The 27,800-nt window shown below is 27.4% G+C and overlaps 2 protein-coding genes across 3 annotated transcripts in view; both read left to right on the forward strand.

Annotated features, from left to right (window-relative positions):
* Positions 1–10,114, forward strand: part of LOC123271806 (tyrosine-protein kinase transmembrane receptor Ror) — a 31,387-nt gene extending 21,273 nt beyond the window's left edge. Inside the window, exons 2-5 of one of the 2 annotated variants that reach the window (XM_044738226.1) lie at positions 2,892–2,958; positions 5,376–5,610; positions 5,686–5,810; positions 7,411–10,114. In XM_044738226.1, coding sequence (XP_044594161.1) covers positions 2,892–2,958; positions 5,376–5,610; positions 5,686–5,810; positions 7,411–9,688 — 2,705 coding nt within the window. In that variant the 3' untranslated portion in view covers positions 9,689–10,114. Of the gene's footprint in view, positions 1–2,891; positions 2,959–4,989; positions 5,203–5,375; positions 5,611–5,685; positions 5,811–7,410 lie in introns of those variants that run through there. The other variant, XM_044738227.1, reaches the window with a different exon arrangement.
* Positions 10,115–18,742: 8,628 nt separating this feature from the next.
* Positions 18,743–27,083, forward strand: LOC123271374 (N-acetyl-D-glucosamine kinase). The gene is made up of 6 exons (XM_044737679.1): positions 18,743–19,352; positions 24,309–24,393; positions 24,454–24,552; positions 25,041–25,293; positions 26,249–26,547; positions 26,622–27,083. Exons 1-6 carry the CDS (start codon positions 19,255–19,257, stop codon positions 26,946–26,948), a joined length of 1,161 nt encoding a protein of 386 aa, XP_044593614.1. The 5' UTR covers positions 18,743–19,254; the 3' UTR covers positions 26,949–27,083.
* The last annotated feature ends 717 nt before the right edge of the window (positions 27,084–27,800 follow it).

Genomic DNA, 27,800 nt, shown 5'->3' on the forward strand with positions numbered 1-27,800 from the left:
ACGGAACTTGGCGCCAGATTCTGCCGAATCTGTGGATATATCGAGGGTTTTCTAACGCAAGCACGTATCTCGATTTTTGAAGATGAAAGGGTTCAACTGAAAAATTAACAATTAATTATAAACGCGTTACTGAATAAAAATATTAACCAGATTAATAATAAATGCGACAGTATTTTTAATAAATACAATTGATAAATATTGTTTTTAGATGAATATCAATTTTTTATAAGCTATTTTTCACCTCATCTCTAAAATTGTCATTTTTAAAAAACTATTAGGAATGTATACAAAAAAAAAACATAAAAAACCAGTGCAACAGCAAATTTCATAATTGGTATAGCAAAAAGGACATAATTTTGAGACTACACATATGATATGTTTCTCAAATTGAAGCTTATTTAAAGAACTTTCAGATGCAATTTACAGAGATTCAATAAGTTATCCTACACTGTTAAAAATTTCTATTGTAATTTTACAAGAAATGTATTGGAAGCTAATAGGCAAAACATTTATTTAAAATTACAATCGGGTATAGTAATATTACAAAACATATACAGATGTGAGGTTACTAATTTTACAAGGTTTTGTAATTTTAAAAATATTTTTCAGATTAGTTAAGTTTATAAAATTACAATACTTTCCTTGAATTTAAATAATAAAAAAGAAAGATTTGATTTAATATTTGTTGTCATTTTATTTTTATAAAGCGCTGACTAGATTTTGCATCTCACGTAGGTCTAATTTTTACAACAAGATGATATAATGTGAAAATAATATTTACCCTAACTAAGAATCGAACGCGAGCCGCTTACTTGCCAGACCGATACCTAACGCCCTACGCCGTACGACCGATAGGTGGTTTAACATCTCATTATTCTTATAAGCTAATCCTATATGGTGATTGAGCATTACGGCTTATTATTTATTATTGACATTATTTGTGTTATTTTGTGATGTTTATTGATGGAAAATAACTAACTTTTACATTATTTATTATTCATTGAATATTATAAAAATTAAAGTCTAACATATACTCATTAAAATATGTTGATTTCGAAATGATCGTTTGAGCGTAATATTAAAATTTATAAAAGATAAATGATGCCTCGAATTTATTATTACAAATAAACAACCATAGACTAAAAATTAGTAAAAATAAATACGAAGGACATTGTTGTTTTTTGATACATCAGTTTCATTTTTGTAAAACTTAAAATTATTGTTTTTAAAATTGGAAAACAGTGAAGTAGAATTACAATTCGTGTAATATAATTAAAATTGTCTGGTAGCATTACATTGCACTGTGTAATTTTACAATGAAAATTGTTAAAATAAAAAAAAGCTTTTTAAATTTTTTATCAGATTATTGTAATGTAAATTACAATATTTTTTTGTGATTTTACATAAAATTATGCCGAATCAGATCACAAATAATGTTTGCGAAATTAAAAATCTTTTTCTTAAAAATTTACCAACGATTCTGTAATATTACAATGCGTGTTAGGTTTATACATGAAGATTGTAAAATTACAATACATCTTTTAGTAGATTTCCTGACAGGTGTTGGAAAATTACATGAATTGTATTTTATTTCGCATTGCTATACACTGATTTGTAATTTTACTTAGTATTTATTTTGTAAAGTAATTGTAATTTTACAAAAATTTTTAACAGTGTATTCAAAAGTTATTCTAAATTACTTGACCGATTAAGCTCATCTTCGAACTTGACTTCGGTATTTATCTGTAGAATAAGTATGTCGAGTTTGGTAAAGATCCGTTGTAAATTGGCGAAGCTATCGTTGTGACAAGCCGCGTATTTTCTTACTCAGCACGTCGAGTTAAGTCGGAATATAGCCAAAATTTTTCAAAAGTTCCGTCATCAGGAACAATGCAATAGTTAGATTTCTATGAAATCTACTAAAGAGTAAAATTAATGAAAAGAGATAATCATAATGACCATTTCAACGGGCATTAATCCCAAAAGATTTATATATTTAATACAATAATACCAAAAGCTAGGTAAAACATGTTGTCGAATTTCTATTGTCATTTAATCCCTGAGTAAAATTCATTTAATCTATCTAGCGTATGAACCTTTTCAAGAGATAGAAGATAAGGTCACCAATATTCCAAGCAATCTTATCGATACTGGTATAATATTAGGGGATCTCTAAAAGAGAGTAAGAGTGTTCATGTAATATCCGATGACTCGTCTGGGCAAATTAACCTTCTGTATGTACTACCCATTTTCTCCATCACCAGTTAGCTCGTATCCACGGATTGGGATTTTTCTTTACTCTAGGGATCAGTTGGGAAAAGTCGAGCGTAGAGAGTAAAGTAGAGTAGGATAATACTGAGAGACAAGTACGTAGAACATATATATCTATATATCTATATATCTATATATCTATATATCTATATATGTATACACCCACATAACGGATGAAAATCCGCAAGTAATCGTGGTAGTATAAGCTTGTAGGGGCTTTATGTCCTGGGGTAAACGAAGAGGTGAGGGGATATGGGTTATATGAGCCAGGGGGTAAACGAGGGGGTCAGGATCCTAGGTTTTACGAGGGTACGTTACCACGGCGACACTTGTTCCGAATTTTGCCTGTGGCCTGGTCTGCTCGCTTGTCGCTTCTCGCTTGCTTTCTCCATCGAGAAAGAGCTTCGACTCTACTCTACACTCTACGCTACACCACCAGCTTTTAGAGCTCAAATACGCCATCCACACCATGTCATACTCCTGGTATATCGCATAGCATGGTATCAACTGGACCCAACAGTCTGCAAAAATCCTACTTTGCTTCACACACATTCATTTAACGACCGTTCTTTATTGACCGTTCCACAAAATTGCATGGAAATAATTCATTTTTGTTGCAGCTCAACTGATCGAGAACACGACACCGCCAATTGAAACTCCCGTATCATTTGTGACTGAAATAAAGCGGTAAATATTATTAATAATATTTTATTATCTTACCTATAAGTATAATACTAAAGTTAGCCGACGTTTTTTTTTTTTATTTTTTTTATTCGGTTATTAAATTGAAACAAAAAATATTTTTTTTTTTAATTCATATAAAGTTTTTTACAAATTGTGGTAAAAGACCCAATTATTAACACTGGCCTAGTTGTTTAATCCTTGCAATTTTGTTCTAATTAAAAAAATAAAATGTACTCAAAAAATCAATTATCTTAAAATTTATAATTCAAAAGTTATATTCATTAATTTATATTAGAGTTGATTTGTTTTTTTTTTTTTTTTAATTAAAATAAAATTGCAAGTGTCAATAACTAGGTCTTTAATCTTAAATTTTTTTGTAATAATTTTTTCAATAAAAAATTTTCAATTTTATTTAAAGGAGAATACCACTGTGACGGTCGAAAAAAAAGGTGATTTTCAGGAATATTTTTGACAGGGAAAGTAAAGGAATTTGGGAATCGGATTTTTTTTATTTTATTAAGGGTACATTAAAGATTATTACCCTAAATGTTTATTAAAAAATATCTAATTATTAAAAAGCTATTAACAATCTCGTAGAGCACTAGAAAAAATTTCCCTCTCCATGGTCGCATCGATAACTCAAAAACGGATCATCTGAAAATAAAAATCCAAATTGCTTTTTAATCAGTAAGGATGTAGTTATCGTTGCATGGGCGGAATTTTAAAAATTTTGATTTTAAAGATTTTTTTTGTCGGGTTGAAAAAAAAAAACAGTAAAAATAATGAGGAAATTTTCAATCAGTCGCGATTTTTTTGAAAATTAAAATTTTCAAAATTCCGTACGTGCAACGATAACTACATCCTTACTAATTATCAAGCAATTTAGGTTTTTACTTTCAGATGATCCATTTTTGAGTTATCGATGTGACCATGGAGGGGGAAATTTTTTCTAGAGCTCTACGAGATTACTAATAACTTTGTAATAATTAAAAATTTTTTAACAGAAATGAAGGGTAATAATCTTTAATATAGCCTTAATAAAATAAAAAAAATCCGATTCTCAAATTCGTTTATTTTCCCTGTCAAAAAAATTCCCGAAAATCACCTTTTTTTCGATCGTCCCAGTGGTGTTCCTCCTTAAGAATTAAATATTTTCTAAAAAATTATTTTTAAAAAATTGTATTTATAATTTTTTAAAATTTCTACCTATCAATTTTTTTTCTACTTTTTTTGCCATCATTTTTTTTTTTAAATTCTTAAAATTATTAAATATCTGCTAAATTAATAATACTATAAAGTTAGCCGACGTTTTTAATTTTTTAATTTCTTTTTCATTTATTAAATTAGAACTAAAAAATATTAAAAAAAAATTGTTTTTCAAGTTTTTTACAAATGAAATTTTTTTTTTATTTTTTTGTAATAATTTTTTTTTATTAAAAAAAATTATTAAAATTTTTAGATGTCGGCTAACCTAATCTTCATTAAATTAACATGATACTGAAGTTAGCAGACGTTTAAAAATTTTTAACTTTATTTATCAATTAAATTACAACTAAAAAGATATTTCTACAAAATTGCACTTATAGTTTTTCAAGTTTTTTACATGTGAAAATTTTTTTTAATTGTTTAATTGAAATTTTTTGAATAAAAAATTTTGAAATGTCGGCAAACTTCATTTTCATTAAATTAATTCTCATAATTTTCATTCTACCTATATATATTTTTCTTCATCTATTTGCTTCCATTTCATATTACATTTTATATATATTACATCTGCTAGCCGTCAAAGTAATTTCATATTTTTTTATTGTTATGTGCTGTACAATTGAAATTTGACATAAAACATTCAATTGTCCTTGCCCTTGTCCTTATTCATGTCACATTTGACGGCCACTATATATAAAACCTCTCCAGTAATTTTTTTATTTTTTATTTTCTTCATATCCTTTTTACATTTTTTCACACCATGCACATCCATCCCCTCATTCTCTCATCTCTCATCCTCCTCTGGCGCGCAATTGCTTTTTAGTTTCAATTCCAACCGCATGATGGCGCTAGTTAAATTTTAAAATGGCCGCTTATATTGTTGTCAACAAAAACTACTTATGTTCTTCAATGTTTTGATATTAATTTTAACGTTTTTTTTTATTTTTAATTTATTATGAAGCCCCACGTGTTTTTTTTGCTGTTAAGATATTTTTTATTAATATATGGAGTGTTGTGTGACAAAAATTTAGATTATTTAAGGTTCGTAATTTAAATCTTTTTGCGACTCTGACATTTATACTTATTAAATTAATTATTTATTTATTTTGGCAACACGTGGTCATATCATTGCTTTTAAGCCAAATTTATCATTTAAATTTATATTTTTATTTACTTTATTTGAGCTCAATGTTAATGGATTTATTTATTTTTAGAAAGAGTAAAGAAACGCCAGAAAAATTAGAGCAAAAAAATGATGCTGAGCTTGCAAGTACAAACGCTATATTGTCAATTACGGAAAAAGTGACGACAGTTATGACGAGTGCTCGACCAAAAATGCTGGAAAAAATAGTACAAAGTACGGAAATAAATTCTCCACCTGGAATTATTTCGACAACAAAAACTGCTGAAGTACCTGGTCATAAAGTCAATAACGAGGACGAATGCGAGGTCATTATTTATACACATTTTTTACACTTAAAATAATATGTAGTTAAAATTACTTATAAATCTTCATTTTTTAAGGTGTATGTTGGTAAAACGTGTGCAGAATTTGTAGGAAACCAGTCCGTTCATATTCCATTTCCAGCAACACAAAAAATGCTAGAGGAAAAACTTGTACAGGCATTTGGAGTTATTAATTATTCAAAGTAAGATCATTACATTATTAATTTTTACAGGCAACCTTGCAGTCACTGTGTGACTTCCGTGGCTTGTGAACTATAAATAAATGAAATTTTGCTTTATTAAATAATGAATTTTGATAAATTGCACTGTATTTTCTTAAATATTGACTTTTTATAAGATATAAGCTCATTTTGATGTTATACTCATCAAGAGCTTTCATTTGAGTACCCACATGCATTTTTGATATATTTTTCATATATACATACATATAATATATACATATATGAAAAATATATGTATATGATATATGTATTCATATATAATATATGAAAAATTGATGTGGGTACTCAAATGAAAGGTCTTGATGAGTGTAACTCCAGGATGAGCTTATATCGTTAAAAATATCATTAGTGGATAAAATACAACGTCATTTCTTTATTATTCACATTTTTTAAGATATAAGCTCAGCCCGATGTTATACTCATCAAGAGCTTTCATTTGAGTACCCACATTAATTTTTTATATATTTATATATATTACATATATGTATATATGAAAAATATAACAAAACGCATGTGGGTACTCAAATGAAAGCTCTTCATGAGTGTAACATCGGGATGAGCTTATACCGTTATAAATATCATCAGTAGACAAAATACAACGTGATTTCTTAATTATTGACATTTTTTAAGATATAAGCTCATCCCGATGTTACATTCATGAAGAGCTTTCATTTGAGTACCCACATGCGTTTTGATATATTTTTCATATATACATATATATGATACATATAAATATATGAAAAATTGATGTGAGTATTCAAATGAAAGGTCTCGATGAGTGTAACTCCAAGATGAGCTTATACCGTTAAAAATATTATCAATCGACAAAATACAACGTAATTTCTTAATTATTGACATTTTTTAAGATATAAGCTCATCCCGATGTTACACTCATGAAGAGCTTTCATTTGAGTACCCACATGCATTTTTGATATATTTTTCATATATTCATATTTATAATATATATATAAATATATGAAAAATTGATGTGGGTACTCAAATGAAAGGTCTCGATGAGTGTAACTCCAGGATGAGCTTATATCTTTAAAAATATTATCGTTAAACAAACTACAACGTCATTTATTAATTATTGACATTTTTAGAGATATAAGCTTATAAAGATGTTACACTCATCAAGAGCTTCCATTTGACTACCTACATGCATTTTAATATATATTTCATATATTTTATATAATATATATAAAATATATGAAAAATTAATGTGGGTACTCAAATAAAAGGTCTCGATAAGTGTAACATCGGGATGAGCTTATATCTTTGAAAATGTCAGTAGTTCACAAGATACAAGGTCATTTCTTAATTATGTATCTAGAGATAGAGTATTTTTGAATGCAGCCTAAATACATCTTAATAAATTGACTATCGGTGAGAATGATAAAAAACTTTGAAAAGGCACAAGTTAAAGTTAAGACCTTTGCAATGACACTAAATTTCATTTAAAAAACCAATATTATCATATTACTATCCTGAACACAAGCTTTTCTTATTCACTTAATAATATAAATTTTTCATTAATAATTAATTTTCAATTAAATTACAGAGATATTTCGCCTAATTGCGCAGTATACGCAAAACCATCGCTGTGCTACTCAACGTTTCCTATCTGTCGAGATCGATCAGTATCAAGAACGAAAGCAAAAACATCAAATTTAAGTTTACAACTTTTTAACTCTTTGAATTCTAACGACCAAGCGGATCTATTAGACGACGAAAATGAGGGAAGTGACGAAATGTTAACAGTTCCGGGTAAAATTCGAAAAAGACGAGCTGGTATAAGTCGCCGTTCGTCTCGAAATCAAGAAAAGAGTAGCAAAATAATAAACCAGAGATACGGCGAGCTAAAGTCAGCTCGAAAGGATTTATTGAATCAAAAGCTGCGTCAAATATGCCGTGAAGATTGCGAGATTCTCGAGAATGAGTTGTGTAGAAAAGAATATGCAATTGCTAAACGACACCCTCTGCTTCAGCAACTACGTCTACCCGAGTGTTCCGATTTACCAGTACAAGGAACTAAAGAAGCAAGCGATTGTCTATCACTTGACGTGCCAAGTATCCAAAACGCCGAAGAAGATGTTAATTGTTACTGGGGCAACGGAATGACGTACAATGGAACTGTCAATTACAGTATATTTAACCGACCATGCTTGAAGTGGATCCACCAGTTCAATCTCCAGATCTCAGACTACCCCGAGTTACGCGGCCGGCACTCATACTGCCGCAATCCAGGCGGAAAAGAAGCACAGCCTTGGTGCTACGTCGACGTAAATAACAAAATGCAAAAAGAACCATGCAGAATAATGAAATGCGTCGATAAAATCTGGATTTATGTGACAATTATTTGCGTTCTATTAGCCGGATTTATCTTTACACTAGCTTGCTATTGTTGCTGCTATCGGAACAGAAAATTCCGCCGACGTCCGTCGAATACTTTACCTTGCGGTAAAATGCTAACTGGAGTCCAGTGTGATAAAAATATTTACGACGGTAGAAGAAATACCACACAGCCAATTGAAATGACGTCTCTGTTAACAACTGGAGGTGCTACTGGTACTTTAAACAGCGTATCAAGCAGTAGATCTTCAGCTACTCGATGCGTACCTCAATATTCATTAGAAAATGTGGCTCTGCTTCAAGAATTGGGCGAAGGAGCATTCGGAAAAGTCTATAAAGGAGAATTGGTTCCAGTTCCTGGAACAAAACTCCAAGAACCCGTTTATGTAGCAGTTAAAACTTTAAAAGAAAATGCAACGCCAAAAACTCAGAGTGACTTTAAACGTGAAGTCGATTTAATGACTGATTTGCGACATCCTAATATTATTTGTCTTTTGGGTGTTATTTTAAAAGGCGAGCCAATGTGCATGCTGTTTGAGTATATGACCCAAGGAGATCTTCATGAATTTTTGATTCGTCACTCACCGCGATCCGACGCTCCAACAAATGAAATGGGAAAAATTCTTGAACAGCCGGAATTTCTTCACATTGCTTTACAAATTGCCTCGGGTATGGAATACCTAGCGAGCCATCATTACGTTCATCGTGATCTTGCGGCAAGAAATTGTCTAGTTGGAGAAAATTTAACTGTTAAAATATCAGACTTTGGATTATCTCGGGATATTTATAGTAGTGATTATTATAGAGTACAATCTAAAAGTCTATTACCAGTTAGATGGATGCCACCAGAATCAATTCTCTATGGTAAATTTACTACCGAGTCAGATGTATGGAGTTTTGGGGTGGTCCTATGGGAAATTTACAGTTACGGTCTTCAACCTTACTATGGCTATAATAACCAAGAAGTTATTGATATGATTCGTTCACGACAGTTATTACCTTGCCCTGAGGATTGTCCTACTATGATTTATAGTTTGATGATTGAGTGTTGGCACGAAGTCGCTAATCGTCGGCCGCAATTCCCAGAGATACATCATCGATTGCACAATTGGTATGTCAATCAGACATATCTTACCAACCAACAGAAGATCAATAGTAGTAATAGTAGCAAAGTCAGTTCTCCCGCGCTATTTAATCACGATTCACTTGCTCGTAAAGATAATTCAAGGAGCTGCGCTGATATGGTGGTATCTATGAGAAAAGCAGACAGTCAGGGTAGTGTTAGTAATTTCAATTCAACTGTGAATAGTGATGATAAACCTTGCTATTCACCTAAACTTAGTGGAGCTAAAAGAGTTTTACCTAATAGTCCGCCGCTTCAAGGCAGGAACTCACCAGTTGCCAAGACTACCCAAAATGGAGCACAAATGGTCGTTAGATTGGCAGATCCAAGCAAAGTTTCTACTGAGACGCGAATTACTAAGTGAATTATTTATTTATTAATTTATTAGATAATTAAGTGAACTAAAACTATTTTTAATAATGATAATAAGTCGCGACCCAAATTCCAAAAAGGCGTATTACAGCAGCTAGGATTTTATATCAAAAGGGCGTATAAAAAATTTTTCAGCCATTCAATTTAGAACTGCTCAAAACGTAAAGATTTGTCAAAAAAAAATTTTTCAATGTATTATTCTAAAGCCTTTTGGCTTTAGAAAAAGTTTAGCCCAAAACCAAAAGGGTGTATAAAAAAACTTTAAATTTTGCTCTGAAATTTAGTTTAGTTTATTAATAATTATGCCAAGACTAATGCCAAATGGCAAAGAGAAAATATACATAAGAATTTTTATATTATTGTGCAGTTTAAACTATATGGGTGATTCTCTGTAAGGACGTCTTAAATCTGTACAAAATTGTCCGACCAAATTATTTTTGATTTTATTAGAAAAAAAATTAACAAGGGCTACAAAACTATCAGCTTAATTATAATAAATAAACAGCCGAATTAATTTTTGCTTTTTCGATATTTGTGTATCTTTTGCCATATAACATGACAGGGGATTGTTTGGGAGTTTTGAAGTGGCCCAGACACATATTTTCAGCACAAACGGTGCTTTGACACTAAATAAAATGGCGATAAAGCGCTAACAGCCCTATGGTTATTAACTCAAGGCTAGTTAGATCCTTATAAACCTTACAAAAAGTAAAATAACACGCTGGAATTTTTTTTTTGGCTTTGAACTTCTGGCAGGGGACTGTTCTTAAAATGCCTGGGACAAACTTTGGTTTAATGAATTTAATGAAACAAATTAATTTTCGGTACTAATTATTGAAGAAGATTGTTAGTTAACTAATTAAGTTTATAATCATTATGGACCAAATTATATATTATGGACGAATAACTTAAAATTTAATCTTAAAGTTTTAATTTTGGGACTGGGACAGCCCAGGGGACTGATATTTCGGTGGTTTACGAATTTATAGCAAAAAAACCAAAATTTATTTCATTTTAGTTTTCAATCCTCCAAATAGAAATGTTTTTTTACTTTCGTAATAAATTTTTTTTAGTAACAAAATAACAATTTTTCTAATAAAAAAATGCCTGGGACAGCAAAAAACATCCTTACAGAGAATCACCCATATACATTTAAAGTGTTTTACAATAAAATATTTTAAAGATAGATATGAATGAATATAAAAAATTGAATTTATTAAGAATTAACTAACAAATTTAAGAATCATTGAGATAAAAACAAATAAGGAAATTGGAATTATAAAGAAGCTATATCGTGTAAGTTCACAAGAATTTGAAGAATAACAATAAAAATAAGAGAATTGACTAATAGTTTAGAATCGTATATCAAGATTAAATAAATAATCAAACATCTTATTTTTGAAAATTTCTAAACTAGACGAATTTATAATATCCTCCGTTAATTCTTCCCACTGTAATAACGAAGGAAAATTCATATTGAGTTGTACTGAAATTCGGTAATTTAAAGAGGATATTATTTTTCTTTGCTGCTAGTCGCTCAGAGCGTCTTACATTAAGGTCTTCTTGGAATATTTCACGCAAATAACACAGGGTTTACCAATTGAAAAGTGAAATATAAAATTTAACTCTAAAAAATAAATCCAGATCATCATACCCGAGTAAAAAAGATTTTATATAAATAGATACGATTATATATAATTTAGATATAATTGTATATCATCTATATATAATTGGATATAATTTTTATATAATTTTATATAATTATATTCAATTGTATAAAATTATTCGAAATCATGAAGGAGAATTATATAAAATTTTATATAATTAGATACAATTCTATAAAATTACATAAAATTTTATGTGATTCGCCTTCACAATTCTATAAAATTTTATACAATTATATATAAATAAATACCATTGTATAGAATTATATCTAATCAGACACAATTTCATAAAATTATATAAAATAATTTTATACAATTATATACCATTTCTATCCAATTTTATCGGGCCATTTTTTTAATATAATTATACATAATTGTATAAAATCTTTTTTACTCGGGTATTGTTGCATTTCTCAAGAAGGTGTAGGAATTGCACCTTGATAAACTTTTTTTTCATTACAGCTGGTGTTTTTTTTTTTTTTTTTTTTTTTCAATTAAAATTATAAACAGAATTTATATTAAAATTGTAATAATAACCTTTAAAAATACCTATTTGTAATTTAATTATCAATATATATTTTCAATTCTGCAACAAAAAATTAGTAACATATAACTCACAATTTAAAAGCAATCGGCAAAAAAAAATTATGCGCCCTTTTAGCTTTAGGTCACTAAATTTTCAATGTCCTAAAACTAAAAGGGTGTATAAATTTAAACATACGCCCTTTTGGCTTTGGAAATTTATTTTTTTATTTTTAGACTTAGAAAGTGTTAATAAAAAAAAAAAAATTTTATACGCTTTTTTGGTATTTGGGTCGCGAATTGTTATTATTATTATTATTATTATTATAATATTTCTTAATATTCAGCTAAAAGCTGAATGATGACTGAATTTATAAATATTGTGTATTTCGTACTATTTACTTGTATACAATATCACATTATAGGATTGATCTCCTAGCAATAATTGTCAACGTCCTAAGTATTATAAAAGAAAAATATTAAGCTCACTGCGATATCAATGTGTTATCTATCGCAAACCATTTTTTAACCAAATGGATACAATAACTTATGTGTTCTATAAATTAAAGAAGAAGGATGGAAAAAAATCTAACAGCTACAACAAGACATTAGTTGTAATGTACGATGTATTTAAGATAAATACTTGTCTACGTTAAGATTTAAGTGTTTAAATGTTCTAAAACTTTCTCAATCGTTCGTGGAACATGGAGCAACGCTGAAAAGAAAAGAAAAAGAAATCAAGTATTTTACCGACCTGTGCACAGGATAAGGGATTTTATATTATTAACGATGTACTTAAAAGTTCAGTACCTAGAATTAGTCAGGGGTAATTCTTATCCACTACAATGAATTACAGTGGATGTAATTTTTTTATAATTTTTTTATCGACTAAAATATCGAGAATGATTAAAAGACGAAATAATTAATTATTATAAATTAAGAAATATATTTCTTTTAAATGTGTGGAACTAAACGACGGATCAACGAACGACCTAATTATTTACATTTTTTTTTTTATATTTAATAGTCGTAAATTCGTCATGTATACAAAGCCATTACTTATTGATATTTATATTTATATTATATATTATGATTATTATATGCAGTTAATTATTAAGTCGTGTAAAATTTTTATATATTCAATCAAATATAATACAAGATTAATGTTTTTGTAAATATTTTGTTTCATTTTTCATTCGCCCAAATTAAAAATTTAAAGATCAATTTTTATAGTTGACTGGGAATTCAAATTTCGCGCATACGCGCGTGCTTTAATTTTAACCAATAAGGAATCAGTGGCCGCTTTCTTTAGAAAAAAAATTTTTATGCAATTTCAATCTTTGATATAAATAATCTTAAACAAAAATAGTTCCTTAATATAATACATCTAATTAATAGTTCTTTATATTAATTAGAAGTGAGTGAAAGTAATTGTTAATTAACAAATGCGTTTTCAAGAAATAAAAAAAATTTTTTAAAGAAACAATTTTTCTTTGAAAGATTGAAATTCCAATTTTTTCGATGATTAATCTAAGTTTTTAATTTTGCAACAACGAAAATTGGTAATAAAAAACTGAAAAATAAAAATTTTTTAATTTTTTCAACGGGGATCTATTTTGAAGCCTTCCAAGAATTACTCCAAAAGAGAAAAAAAATCTCAAATTTATAGTTTAACGATTATCACACTTGTAATCTTCATGTTCAAGCAGAAAAAAATTTTTAATTAGCTATTGCAAAACTAATTGAGAAATTGTGATAAAAAATTTTTTCATTACTTAAATTTTATATTTAACATGATAAAATAATTTTTATTAATAAAGTGTCCAAAGTAGACATGGCTTATGCAAGCCAGAGCACCCGTTTTTGACCGTATTTTCATCCCTCTGGGAAAATTATAAATATTGGTCTTATACAGTTCCAGAAGTCAAGAATTTTTTTAGGAAAATTCCTTCTATTTTGAATCTTTTTAAAAATTTTTTAAATCTTTATTACTTTTGCAATTTTTGCAAGCGGAACTTCACTATTTTCAAAAATCATCTAGATGCCATTCCGAATCGAATGACACTGAATCATTATTTTCTGAGACTGCTGGAAAAAGTTGACCAAAAAGGCACTTGTTGACTAGATTATTGGTCGCTTAAAAAGTTTCATGTTTTCCAATTATTAAATAAAAATTTTTATTTTTAATTAAAAATTTTTGATGAAAATATCTTTATTTGGTCACGACAAGCTTAACTTTTCAAAAGAAAAATAATTGTTTACACTATATATCACTCTATTTTCCTAGTTTACACTTTCAAAAAAAAATTTTTTTGGGGATTTTGAATTTTTGCGCTAAAATTATATGCGCAAGACGCATAGTGCAAAAAAATTGAGCTATAAAAAAAAAAATTTTTTTTTAGTTTTTAAAATTTTCCCGCATAAACTATATGCGCAGAACCTTTGCGCATGTGCATTCTGCGCATGCGCCGAAAATTTTTTTTCCAAAGAAATCGGCCAGTAACCATTCTTTCAAGATTTTTGATAGTAAACCTTAACTTCAGTTCAATCAACAATTTTATATTGATTGCGCGCCAATAGATACTCCGTATCAAGATAATATATAAGAAGGTATTCCAATCCTGCAATGCATGATGGGAAATGTGTCAAGCGGTCGCGCTACCACGAGTGTGTCAGACACACTAACCGGCAACTAAAGTATTTTCATGCTAACTCTCGCAATAATAATAAATTTTATTTAATAAATAATCATTGCATAAAAAAATTATTTTCACCCTCTAACAATAATAATAAATAATCATAATTAAATAAAAACCTTTAAATAACTTTTTTTATTGCATCCGTAAATTCTCCGGTTAAACCGGTTTTTTTTAAACGCAGTTTATTATTTACCGTTAAGCTCTATTGGGGTGCCTACACTTTTTGATAACTTTTCATTTACCAAGTCCGGGTTCGAAACTCGGCGGTTCTAATTTTTTTTTTTTTTTTTTTTTTTTTTTTTTACAATTATTCTATAGTTTTATTATAATTTTTATTATTCCAATAAATTCTCAGGTCTTATACTGAATGTATTATTATTATTTATTAATTATTAGTAAAAATAATTAGATTAGAGCTCGTCTAATAACAGGTAAGTAATTAGTATGTATACAGTCATTTTAATTTATTGAAACAAGTAATTTTTTTTTAAGTTTATTGTGTAAAATATTATCTTAGAAAATCCTTACTAGCACTTACTAGTGATTCAACGCATCAATATTCATGTAAGTATCGTAATTTTTGATAGGTCAAAATTTATAATTATTAATTAATTATTTTTAAAATAGTATTTGAAATAAATAAAAATTAATTATAAATGTATGATAAGTTTTAGGACTCAAAACAATATCAACATAGGAGGTGAAATGACATTTATCCATCACAACAAAACTATAAGTAATCTAGCGGATTATGAAAAGTTAGTTCAAGATATAGTAAATCCTACAAAAAACAGTTTCACTGTAAACCGTCGCGCCGAGTACACGTTCAACTATTGTTACAAACTATAATGATTTGATTTTTACAAAAAACTATTAAATCAAAAAAAAAAAAAACCAAGTACAAAAAATTTTGTAGATTAAAAAAGCGCCAAAGACAGTAAATATTAAGGAAAAAAATTTAATGTACTTGGTGTGCATTATAATTCACACTACTAATATCAATTTGAAAAACTGTGGGTAATCAAAGTATTCGAATGATGCACATGTTGCATTGGTTCTGGGGAACGTTCTTTCCCAACTCCCTTAAAATTTGCTTTAATATGGCTCTTTACCGTAAGATGGAAGGTGGCGTTGTTTGCTCGGTGGGTCTTATATATGTGACTGAATAAAGTAGTTAGTACTTGTCTCGGATAGCTTAACTGGTAGAGCCCTTGGCGCGTAACCGAGAGATCTGAGTTCGATTCCCAGTCTGGGCAGTCTGATTGTTTTTTCAATTACGGAAAAATTCCCACTGAGTAGGTCCCCCCTTTCCCCTATCCGTTCTTTCCCAACTCCCTTAAAATTTGTTTTAATATGGCTGGGTTTTTACGGCCGTATTATTATTATTATTATTATTATTATTATTATTATTATTATTATTGTAGAAATAATTTTTCTTATAGTTATAATTATAATTATTATTTTTATAATTATAAATAACAGAAAATTTTTTACTAGAATCGTAAATTTACAAGCATGTATGGAAAACACACATTCCATGCTTGTAAAGAAGGACTTTCTTATAAACTCCGCCGTCCATCTTACGGCATGTAACGGCAACAAATGCTACGGCAACAATCAACTATGCACAATAGTAGTATTATTAATAATGATGATGCTAAAGTTAGCCGAAATTTTTAGTTTTTTGATTTTTTTTCAAACATTTTACTTAAAGTTTTTCAAGTTTTTTACAAATGAAATTTTTAACTTCCCGCTACGAAAATCGAAGATTTTCAAAAATCGGGAAGTTATTGTTTTCACCCCGTTTTGCAAAAACCGAGTTTTCATCAGATCTCGACGTTTGAAGGTCACAGGAAACTTCCCTGACTATCCCCGCGAGGTTGTCACGGCGTCTGTATGTGTGTGTGTGTGTGTGTGTGTGTGTGTGTGTGTGTGTGTGTGTGTGTGTGTGTGTGTGTGTGTGTGTGTGTGTGTGTGTGTGTGTGTGTGTGTGTGTGTGTGTGTGTGTGTGAAAGTATGTGAACCGCTTATAACTTTTGAACGGCTTGACCGATTTTATCGCGGTTGGTGCCATTCGAAAGGGCTTGACCAAACTTAGATTTTGAGAAATCTTCAAAAAACTGAAAAAAAAAATTTTTTCAAATGTGGTTTTTTTGGAATAACTTTTAAACGGCTTAATAGTTCAATTCCAAAAACTAATCAGCTCTTAACCTCAAAAAGCCACGTCGATCGCCACCAGTCCGATCAAAATCGGTTGATTCGTTCGAGAGATATCGTGAACGAAAGAAAACCGAAAAAAGTGTTGTTTCGGAATAACTCCAAAATTCCTAGCGCGATCAATTCAAAATTTAAGATTCTTTGTGAGGCTTGAAAAACTGCGTCAAATGCTGCCAACCGCGTGAAAATCGCTTTACTCATTCAAAAGTTATTGCGGTTTAAAAATTCAAAAAATAGTGTCATCAAATCCCTATCAGACTTTTGAGCTCGAAGCATAGGAAAACAATCTCTCTGAGCTTGGAGAGCTCAAAATAACCCATGAATGGTATTTTTGAGCTCGAAGAGCTTAAAAACGCCATCGGTGCAATTTTAAGCGCCTAAGTATGGAATTAGCGGGAAGTTGCAGGGATGGCCTTCAGGGTCAACCGTTTTCCTAATTTTTTTTTAATTTTTTTGTAATAATTTTTTCAATAAGAAAAAATTCTAAAAATTTTTAGATGTCGGCTAACTTGATTTTCATTCAATAATGGGGGCTTTTACCATAAAAATTAAATTAGCCGACATTTAAAAATTTTAATAATTTATTTTATTGAAAAATAATTTTTAAAAAATTAAAACAAGAATTTTCACATGTAGAAAATTTTAAGAATTATCCGTGGAATTTTTTAAAAATAGTTTTCTAGTTTTAATTTTTAATTAAAAAAAAAAATCAAAAATTTTTGTGTCAGCTAACTTAATTTTCATGCTTTTACCTTATTTATTTAAAATATTCCCGCTCAGCTTAGCAGGAACATCACGTGACACCGATATCGGCTGTTAAAAACATAAATCTTCACCTCGTACTTCCCTGATAGCCATGCAGAATACAAGTTGGCTTTAGATTGGACTCCAAGTTGTGAAAAATCTACGACTCGAATCTAACGACAGTTTCATTAAACATCTTGTAGTGCAGGAGTTTGAGTGAACCTGCACTGAACTTTGAGACAATGTCTGTTAATGCGGCAGAGTACAAAAATTTTACCATTTGCATTCTACGATCGGTAAATTACCGAAAATTGATGATAGTTTGTCGGTATAAGCCTTATAGCCATCAGAGAAATTCAATCTTATGGCCAATTGTTAATAAATTACAACTACAATTATAATTGTTATTACGATCACTATTATCATTGTTATTTTTACTATTTTTATAATTATTAATAAATTATAAGAAATATATATTAATTCTGAGACCAATGTAATCAATTTTTATATATTTGTACAAATCAAATAAAAAAAATTAACAGTAAATTTATTTTTCATATTTATTTTGCGTATAAATATAACTTTGGTGCTATATTTGCCGTAGGTGAAAAACTTCTTCGAATAAATGTTTTTTAACGATAGGAAAAAACATCAGGTTAAAAAATTATCTTTTTCAAATTTATCCTTTTCAATTAAAATATAAAAATTTTTATTTAATTTCATTGAGTTACTTATTTATGAGTTATAAGTAATTAATACTTCATCAAATGACTAAGAAAATCGTAGGTTCTTAATTTTATGCATTATCTTTCTTAAAAAATCATATCGAAATAATTGCCTCAAAATTTGTTGTGTTGTAGATTGAACTTTCTGAGTTAAAAACTTGATTGCTAAATATGTCTTCATATTTGTTAGTATTTTAAATGAAAATTGAAGTTTAAAATTTATACAACTTCAGCTAAAAAATTTGTTAAAAAATGTTACAGTCTAACTTGACATTATTTTTTACGCAAATCTCATTACAACTTTTAGCTAACCTTCTGCAAATAAAAACTTGTCAACAGCTTTAGTTCAGATGTCGGCGTAGGTTTATTTGAATTTCCTAACCAACTTCACTACAGATTCAATACAGGATTCTGCAGTGAGTGACTTTAAGTGAACTTTGAAACGACTTGGCTAAAATCCCGCCAGTGCAGGTTATTTTACTCAAAGCGTGGCTATCAGGGTTGTGTGCTCTTACTTTTTTATTTTCCTTAAAAACCAGACGGGAGTGAAAGAGTGAAATGTCTCGGCAGAAACCAGGAAAATATCTACCGGGCAACATCTGACACCAGTGACAGCTGTCAAGAATTTAACTCTCTTCTGACTGGGTCATTAAATGTTTAAAAAATTTTTAAACACTTTATTATTTCATAACAACAATAAAATTAATCTTTATTTTTACCGCGCAGTGTTAATAAATTATTTTTATTGTTTTGTTAATAACTTATAACGTCAGTTATAAATAACATCACATTGTTTGACACATAAACAATCGTTCTTTAATTTTAGATTGTTAAAAAGTGATAAACTGGTGTACGTGATTGAGATAAAGAATTTTATTTACATCAAGTTTTGCTTTTAATAAGCATACGCATATTATTTAGAAAAAAATTTATAAATATATTGATGTTAAACAACATATTAAGTTAATATAAAAGTTAGTGCTTAAAATGAAGGATAAGGAAAATAAAAGTAGTGATTTTAGTTGTAAAATGCCTGAAGAATCAGCTTCCAGTCGTGATGAAATAATAATTGGTGGAATTGAAGGGTAAGTAATAAGGTAAAGTACCCAGTACTTGAACACTTGTAAAAATGGGACCAGTAGTTGAACAGACTTTTCGAATTGTTATAATACAAAATCCGTAAATTTATTATGAGTAATATGCGCATATTATAATTATTAAATGATACAGTAATTGATTTCTGTAAGTTTTTTCAATTATAAATCAAAACAATTATATTTTTATTAACTTGAAAGTTGACATGTCGAGAATCGTCGATAGATGCTATTTTTTTCATGAAAAAGGTACCCGAGAAAAAATGTTTCTATATAATTATATATAATTGTATATAATCATATATGATTATATATGGAATCACATATATAATTATATACAATTATATATGATCATACGTAATTATATATAATCATACATGATTATATATGGAATTGTATATGAGGTTATATATAATCATATACAATTATATATGACTATATATGGAGCAATATACAACCATGCAGGATCATATATAGTTCCATATACAATTATATATAAGTATATAGAATTATATATAATCATACATGATTATATATAGAATTGTATATGAGGTTATATATAATCATATATAATTATATATGACTATATATGGAGCAATATACAACCATGCAGGATCATATATAGTTCCATATACAATTATATATAAGTATATAGAATTATATATAATCATACATGATTATATATGGAATTGTATATGAGGTTATATATAATCATATATAATTATATATGACTATATATGGAGCAATATACAACCATGCAGGATCATATATAGTTCCATATACAATTATATATAAGTATATAGAATTATATATAATCATACATGATTATATATGGAATTGTATATGAGGTTATATATAATCATATACAATTATATATGACTATATATAGAGCAATATACAGCCATGCAAGATTGTATATAGTCCCATATATATATATTATATATAATTATATATGATTATATATAATTAACAAACATAAAAATTTTTCTTTGAAAAAAATTTTTTGGTAATCACAAAAAGTGTAAAATGATGTTTATAATTACGTTTAAATAATTCTGAAATACAAAATTTGTCACATTTCCTATAGGATGTTTTGGTCTGCTCTGCTATTACGTAATAGTAAAATCATTATTTATTTCATTATTTAAATAAGTGTTATATTATAATGAAATTCGGTAAAATAAATAAATTATGAATAATGACTATCCAAATATATATTAAAATCAATTTTTATATTCCATTTATGATAAACTCATATGATACATTATGTAGATCATAGAATCATTATTATCTACGACAGCAGCACAGCAGACAGACACTTCAAGACGCACGGAGATCACCAAAGTTAAGCAGTATTGAGCAGGGTCAATAGTTGAATGGGTGACCGCTGGTGTTATAGCTATAAAATTATATCTAGATATTTTATTTTGCATTTTAATTGGTTACACAGAATTGCGTAGGACCATATTAAATATTCTATCCATAAAATTAACCCAATAATTAATTAGATGTAATAAATATATAATTAAATATTGTTATATATAATTATATATAGTTATATATAATTAGATATGATTATATTTGGCCATTTTTCATATATAATCATATATAACCAATTTATATATAAATATATATAATTATATATAAATATTTTTTCTCGGGTACTAAATCGTAAACCGAACAATCAGTCAAAAAAACGGTATATCATCATTTTAAGTAAAAAAAATTGTACCATCTAATGAAACAGTCTTTTCTGAATAACATATATTTTTTGCAAAGACATAAACTATAATTTTTATATTAAATTTTAGCGTTCAACTATACCTCCAAATTTTTAAAGTGGTACCCAGAACTTGAACAGGCTGAGGCCGTATAAATTTAACAGCACTATAACCCCTAATAGGTTTATAGACTAGTGATCAGAATTGTGATTTGTATTAATTACTGCAATTTAAATAAGTTTTATGACTAAAAATTAGTGTAATTAAAAATTATTGAACGTTTTGAATGGAGTTTTTTTGATTTATGATTGAAAATTTGCTTTGTCATTCATAAAAAATGTAATTAAAAAATTAAATACAAACATTTATCATTTTTAAATGAACATAATAAATATTCACAGTATTATTTTTAATATTATTCAATAATATTTTATATTTCTTTTGATATTTCAATAAAACGTTGAAAATTTTTGGTGCGCCTATTGCCATATATTTTATTAGTTCAACTACTGCGGCTTGTCAGAATTGATTGTTCAACTACTAATCCTTTCATAGTCTATCTTAAAAACGTTGTCAAAATATAAATATTCAATTATCTTTGTTATTTTGCGCTTCAATCAATTTAAAATTATTTACATTTTCTTCAAAATCACTAATTTGAACTAATAATTACATCTTTATATATTAAAAGTAGAGTCAAATATGTTTTACTTTGAAATCTGTTCAACTACTGGGTACTTTACCTTAAGTTATTACACTAAAATTGATACACATTTAATAATTTAATAATTTTTATGATATTTTTAAAGAAAAAATGACAAAATTATTTATTTAAAAAATTTCACAAGTAAAAATTATGATATTAAAGTGAGCAGTCACTTTTGATCATTTTTTAATTTTTTTTAACAAACAAATTTGTTCTAAAAAATTATTAAAAAAAAAATTTTATTTTTTTAAATTTTTTCATTTCAATTTTTTTTATAATGTTTTTTGCAATAATTTATTAGTTAAAAAAATTATTAAATATCCGCTAAATTAATTTTCATGTATGACTTAAAAGTTAGCAGACACTTGACCATTTTTAATTTTTTTTTTAACAAACAAATTTGTACAAAAAAATTATTTTTTTAAAATTGCATTTTTCTTTCTTAAATTTCTACATGTCAATTTTTTTTCCCTTTTTTTTTATTATTATTATTATTATTTTTATATTAATCTCGTTACAAAAAAAATTCTATAGAGGTGCGTATAACACCTGTGCATAGAACGAGTACATATTAACAAAAATATATTTTATTATCAACAATCTCTTAGTCAAAGCGCCTAGTATTGATATTTTTAAGAATAAAACCTTTCATTACTTCTTCGAACTTGATATTTAAAAATTGTCTGTTAAATTCAGTTAAATCATCAAAAACTATGTAATCAAATAAAAATGTTACTTAAATTTTAAGTTATATTCTTCAATCTGTATTGTTAAATTATATTCTTCTTTTACTCTGTCAAAATATACATTAAGTTAAGTATTTATTAAGTTATAAAATATCGTTAAATTAAGCATCAAATATGTAAAATATTTTAATATAATGTAAACTTTTCTTTTGCCATCTGGCCAGTTAAGGCTTTGGCATAAATAAATAAATATATCTATCTATCTATCTTAATATATAATATAGTAATACTTAATACAGTGCAAGCTAAAAGAAAATCAACCTAGCAAGTACACTGATAGAAGGATTTGTTTATAGTTAATAATATTTGTTAATATTTAACAAATCATTTATTAGAGACGGCTTTTTAGTCTTTAACAAATATTTTTTAGTATTTAAAAAGATTTATTAATATTTAATAAATGAATATCAGATTTATTAAATACAAACAAATCATTTTAAATACTAAGAAATATTTGTTTAATACTAAAAAGTGGTCTCTAATAAATGATTTGTTAACTATTAACAAAGATTTTTTAATACAAATAAATCCTTCTATCAGTGTAGTTATTTATATAATATTTATAAGTAATATTGTTGCAAAACTTAAATTAATATCACGATTTTTAACTAATTATCTATTTTTATCCATTCTCTCAGTTTTTTGTTTATTAGTTTCTTCTTATCATTCAAAGTTTTCATCTCTATTGGTAATTTATTGTAATATTTTAAAGCTACATAATAAGCACATTGTGTGTAAATTGTTTTACTTATTTTTGGTAGTGACAGTTGTTTATGTCTTGTACAAGTTATTTTATCATTATAGAGATTTATGCAATCTTGATAATAGAAAGATAACGCAGTGGTAATGAAAGTTTTTCTGATCCCAAGGGGAGTGTTGTTGATATTAGTTACGCACAATTTACTTAGTAATCTATTTTGTATATTTCAGATGATTTTAATTCACTTATCATATGCACCTCCCCAGGCAATAATACCATAATTTATTATGCTTTCGAGTAGCCCATGATATCTTATTTTTATGGTTTGTGGGTTTAATATTCCTGTCAGTTTGTAAAATACAAAAGTAAAATATTTGAGTTTTTTGAATAATTCCAGAGCATGGTTGTTCCATCTCATATGATTATCAAAGTGTATTCCAAGATATTTACAATGTTCAACTCTTTTCAACTCTTTTCATTTGCTATAATTTTTTTGTTGAGAAAATTCTAAAAATAATTAAATATCTACTAAATTAATTCTCATTTTTCAACTAAAAGTTGTAAAAAATTATAAATAATTTTCTACAGATAATTTATTTATTAAATAAAATTTAAAAAATAGTCAAGTGTCTGCTGATTTCAGTGTGTATATTCTTAAATGCGCTAAAAGTAGCTACAGGAGAGCAAAATGTCATGGGCTACAGCTGCTGGTAGTGCATTTAGGAATGTACGCAGTATTATAATAAGTTTATATTATTTTTAATGATAAATAAAGAAATTTATGATCTCTGTTTTTTTTTTACATTCATAATGTTATCAGTTGATCATGAATTTGAAGAAAAAAAAAATCTTATTTGCTATCTTGATAACTAGATAATCTATTGATAACATAAATAACTTCCTTATATTTTTGTAAAATTTATTTAATTATAAATAATCTGCATAATTAATAATTTGAAAATTTAAATATTTATGAAATGATTCCATCTAATTTTTATTGACCTTAAGTTATCGCTGAGAAAACTCGTACGACAATAAATTAGGTCAATTTAAATAATGAAAGTATTATTTCAGAGGCGGTACCCATTCATCTCTGATAATAATGGACGGCAATGGAAATCAACTTACACATATCAAAGGTCCCGGTACAAATCATTGGGTAATAAACACTACTCAATTTTAAATTAATTAATTACAATTAACGCAGTAATTATTTTAGGGCTTGGGGATGAAAGAAACTGCTACGAGAATAAACAACATGATCCTGAGAGCGAAAGAAACTTTAAACATCCCCGAATCACGACTGTTAGATTGTGTCGTATGTTCTTAATTCTTTTTGATGAAACTTTATTTGTAATAACAATAAATAATCAGGTTGTTTAATATTCGTGGTTCATTTGATGTCTAAATTATATCAAAATCCGTAACGTTTCGTTGATAATCTCAAATTCATCAGGCGTCTATAAATTAATAACAAACCATCATTTACATGTCAGCAATATTTAATTAAAAATAAAATTATATAATAAAAATTTTTTGGATCTTAAAATCTTACAATATTAAAATATCTAAATTCTTAAATACATCAAAATTGTATAAAAAATTAAAATTCCATAAAAATAAATTTACAACGAATAAATAAATTAATACCTTTGAGTGAATTTATATAGACATCAAATTTCAAATAAAACTGCGCTGTATTAAAATCTGATTATTTATTGTTATTTATTGGCTAAGATTTAAATATTACCTTCATTATGGAATGCATTTTTAATTGAAACAAATTTACGGAGGTCGATATTCTAGGGGCTGTGTTTGAGTGGCTGCGAGGAGGAAGAAACTAATTGCAAGTTAATTGAAACCTTGACAAAAGAATTCCCGTATGCCAGTAAAGACTACGTTATTGGATCAGACACGATGGGAAGCTTGAAAACTGGTTCTGATTGCGGAGGCATAGTTCTTATTGCGGGAACAGGAAGCAATAGTTTGTTAATTAATTCAGACAATACTACGCATGGGTGCGGAGGCTGGGGTCATATGATCGGTGATGAAGGCGGAGGTAATTAATTTTTTAAGGCTCCACGCTTTTATTAATTCTACAATAATTACCCACGTTGAAATTTCTCAGCAAAAATTTCTCATAACAAAATTTATTACAACATAAATTAATCTGACGAAAATTAATCATCATTTAAGACAAATTATCCGTGATTAATTTTTAGATAGGCACCGTGTTGTGCCCTTTTATTTAAAATAAATAAATATTTATTTAATATCAATTAAAAATTTAATTATAACATTATGACACATTTTTTAATATAAATATTAAAAACAATAAAAATTAAAAAAAAAAAATAATGTAATTAATAATCTACACTGAAAAAAAAAATACTTTTATTCAATTAACAATTTTTTAGATCAGATATTCTATTATTATTAATTATTAATTAATAAATTAATTATTAATTAATAAATTAATTATTAATTAATAAATTAATTATTAATTAATAAATTAATTATTAATTAATAAATTAATTATTAATTAATAAATTAATTATTAATTAATAAATTAATTATTAATTAATAAATTAATTATTATTAATTATTAGAGCATCAATATTTATCTTTGGATAATAGATAAACAAGAGAATAGCTTTATTTAAATTAAGTAAAAATTATTTCAATCAATTTAACAAGTTCTTGAGCTAAGAATATATATTCTTGAAAATTGTCAAGAACATGAATTCTTGTATCAAGAAAATTTTCTTAATAAAAGTATTTTTTTTTCTCAGTGTAAATTATGAGCAATTAGAATATTTGGTATGAGAAAATATAAAAATATATTCGAAGATATTTTTGCCATGAAAAAATATTTCTAGAATACAATATTGCATAAGAAATTATTGATGAGAAATTTTGTCGTGGGTAATTAATTTATCATTAATTATCTACGACTTTGTTTATAATTAAAAATATAACTATTATAGTTTTATTTATTTAATAAATTATTGTAGCTTTCTGGATTGCTCACAAAGCTTGTAAATATGTGTTTGATGACATGGATGGCTTGCATAAAGCTCCGCACTCTACAGCATTTATTTGGACGGCTATGAAAACATTTTTCCATGTAAATAGTCTCAACGAAATGCTTCCACATTTATATTCTAATTTTGATAAAAGTAAATTTGCAATGTTTACAAAAGAAATTGTTGCGGGATGCGAAAAAAAAGATCCACTTTGCGAAACTTTGTTTACTCAAACTGGACAATATCTTGCACGATATGTCAATACGTTGGTCGCCAAAGCTCACAATGTAATTTTTTTTTAATATTTTTAAGATATTTATCACTCAAAAAATAATTCATAATTTATTTATTTTTTTACCAGGATGTAAAGACAGCCCCGGGAGGCTTAAAGGTCATCTGCGTTGGGTCAGTTTGGAAGTCGTGGAATTTTATGGAAAAAGGTTTTACGAAAGAGATCCAAGAAGGACGGTTGGTTGATGAATTGACTTTATTACGATTAAAAGCACCTTCGGCGATTGGTGCTTGTTACGTTGCAGGAGAAAAAATATCTTGTGAAAGTCTTGTTAAGACACATGATAAAAATTCCGAGGCATTTTTTCATTTTAAACGAGGCACTGAACCGAAGAACGGAACGCCTGTTGTGGCTATTGACAATATTTACGAGGCTATCAGTGTTGCTGCGTCATAAAATTTATTTTTATAAAACTATATAGAATAATATGTAAACCATTAAGTGCAATTAAGCTAAGATTAAGATATTAATTTACGATGTATTACATCGAACAATAATAATTTTATAGATAGCAATATTACATTTTATATACAGAAAAAAAAAATTTATTTGAATCAAGTAAATAATTTTAAAAAATTTCATCTTGGTTTAAGTCAAAAAATTCTTAAACTAAACTAGCGACCTTGCAGTCACTATGTGCATAAATAAATACAATTTTGCTTTATTAATAGCAAAATTAATAATGGCTTTTGTTAAATTGCACTGTACTTTTTTAACTATTGGCGTTTTTAAAAGTATAAGCTCATCACGATGTTACACTCATCAAGAGCTTTCATTTCAGTATCCACTTGTATTTTTGATATATTTTTCATATTTACATATATATATATAATATACATAAATATATAAAATATATGAAAAATTGATGTGGGTACTCATATGAAAGGTCTCAATGAGTGTAACTCCAGGATGAGCTTATATCGTTAAAAATATCGTCAGTGGACAAAATACAACGTCATTGCTTTATTATTCACATTTTTTAAGATATAAACTCATCCTAATGTTACATTCATGAAGAGCTCTCATTTGAGTACCCACATGCATTTTCATATATTTTTCATATATACATATGTATAATATATATAAATATATGAAAAATCGATGTGGGTACTCAAATAAAAGGTCTCGATGAGTGTAACATCGGGATGAGCTTATATCTTTAAAAATGTCAATAGTTCACAAGATACAAGGTCGTTTCTTAATTATTGACATTTTTTAAGATATAAGCTTATCCTGATGTTACGTTCA

The sequence above is a fragment of the Cotesia glomerata genome, linkage group LG9, assembly GCF_020080835.1.
Source record: "Cotesia glomerata isolate CgM1 linkage group LG9, MPM_Cglom_v2.3, whole genome shotgun sequence".
NCBI classification, from domain to species: Eukaryota; Metazoa; Arthropoda; class Insecta; order Hymenoptera; family Braconidae; genus Cotesia; species Cotesia glomerata.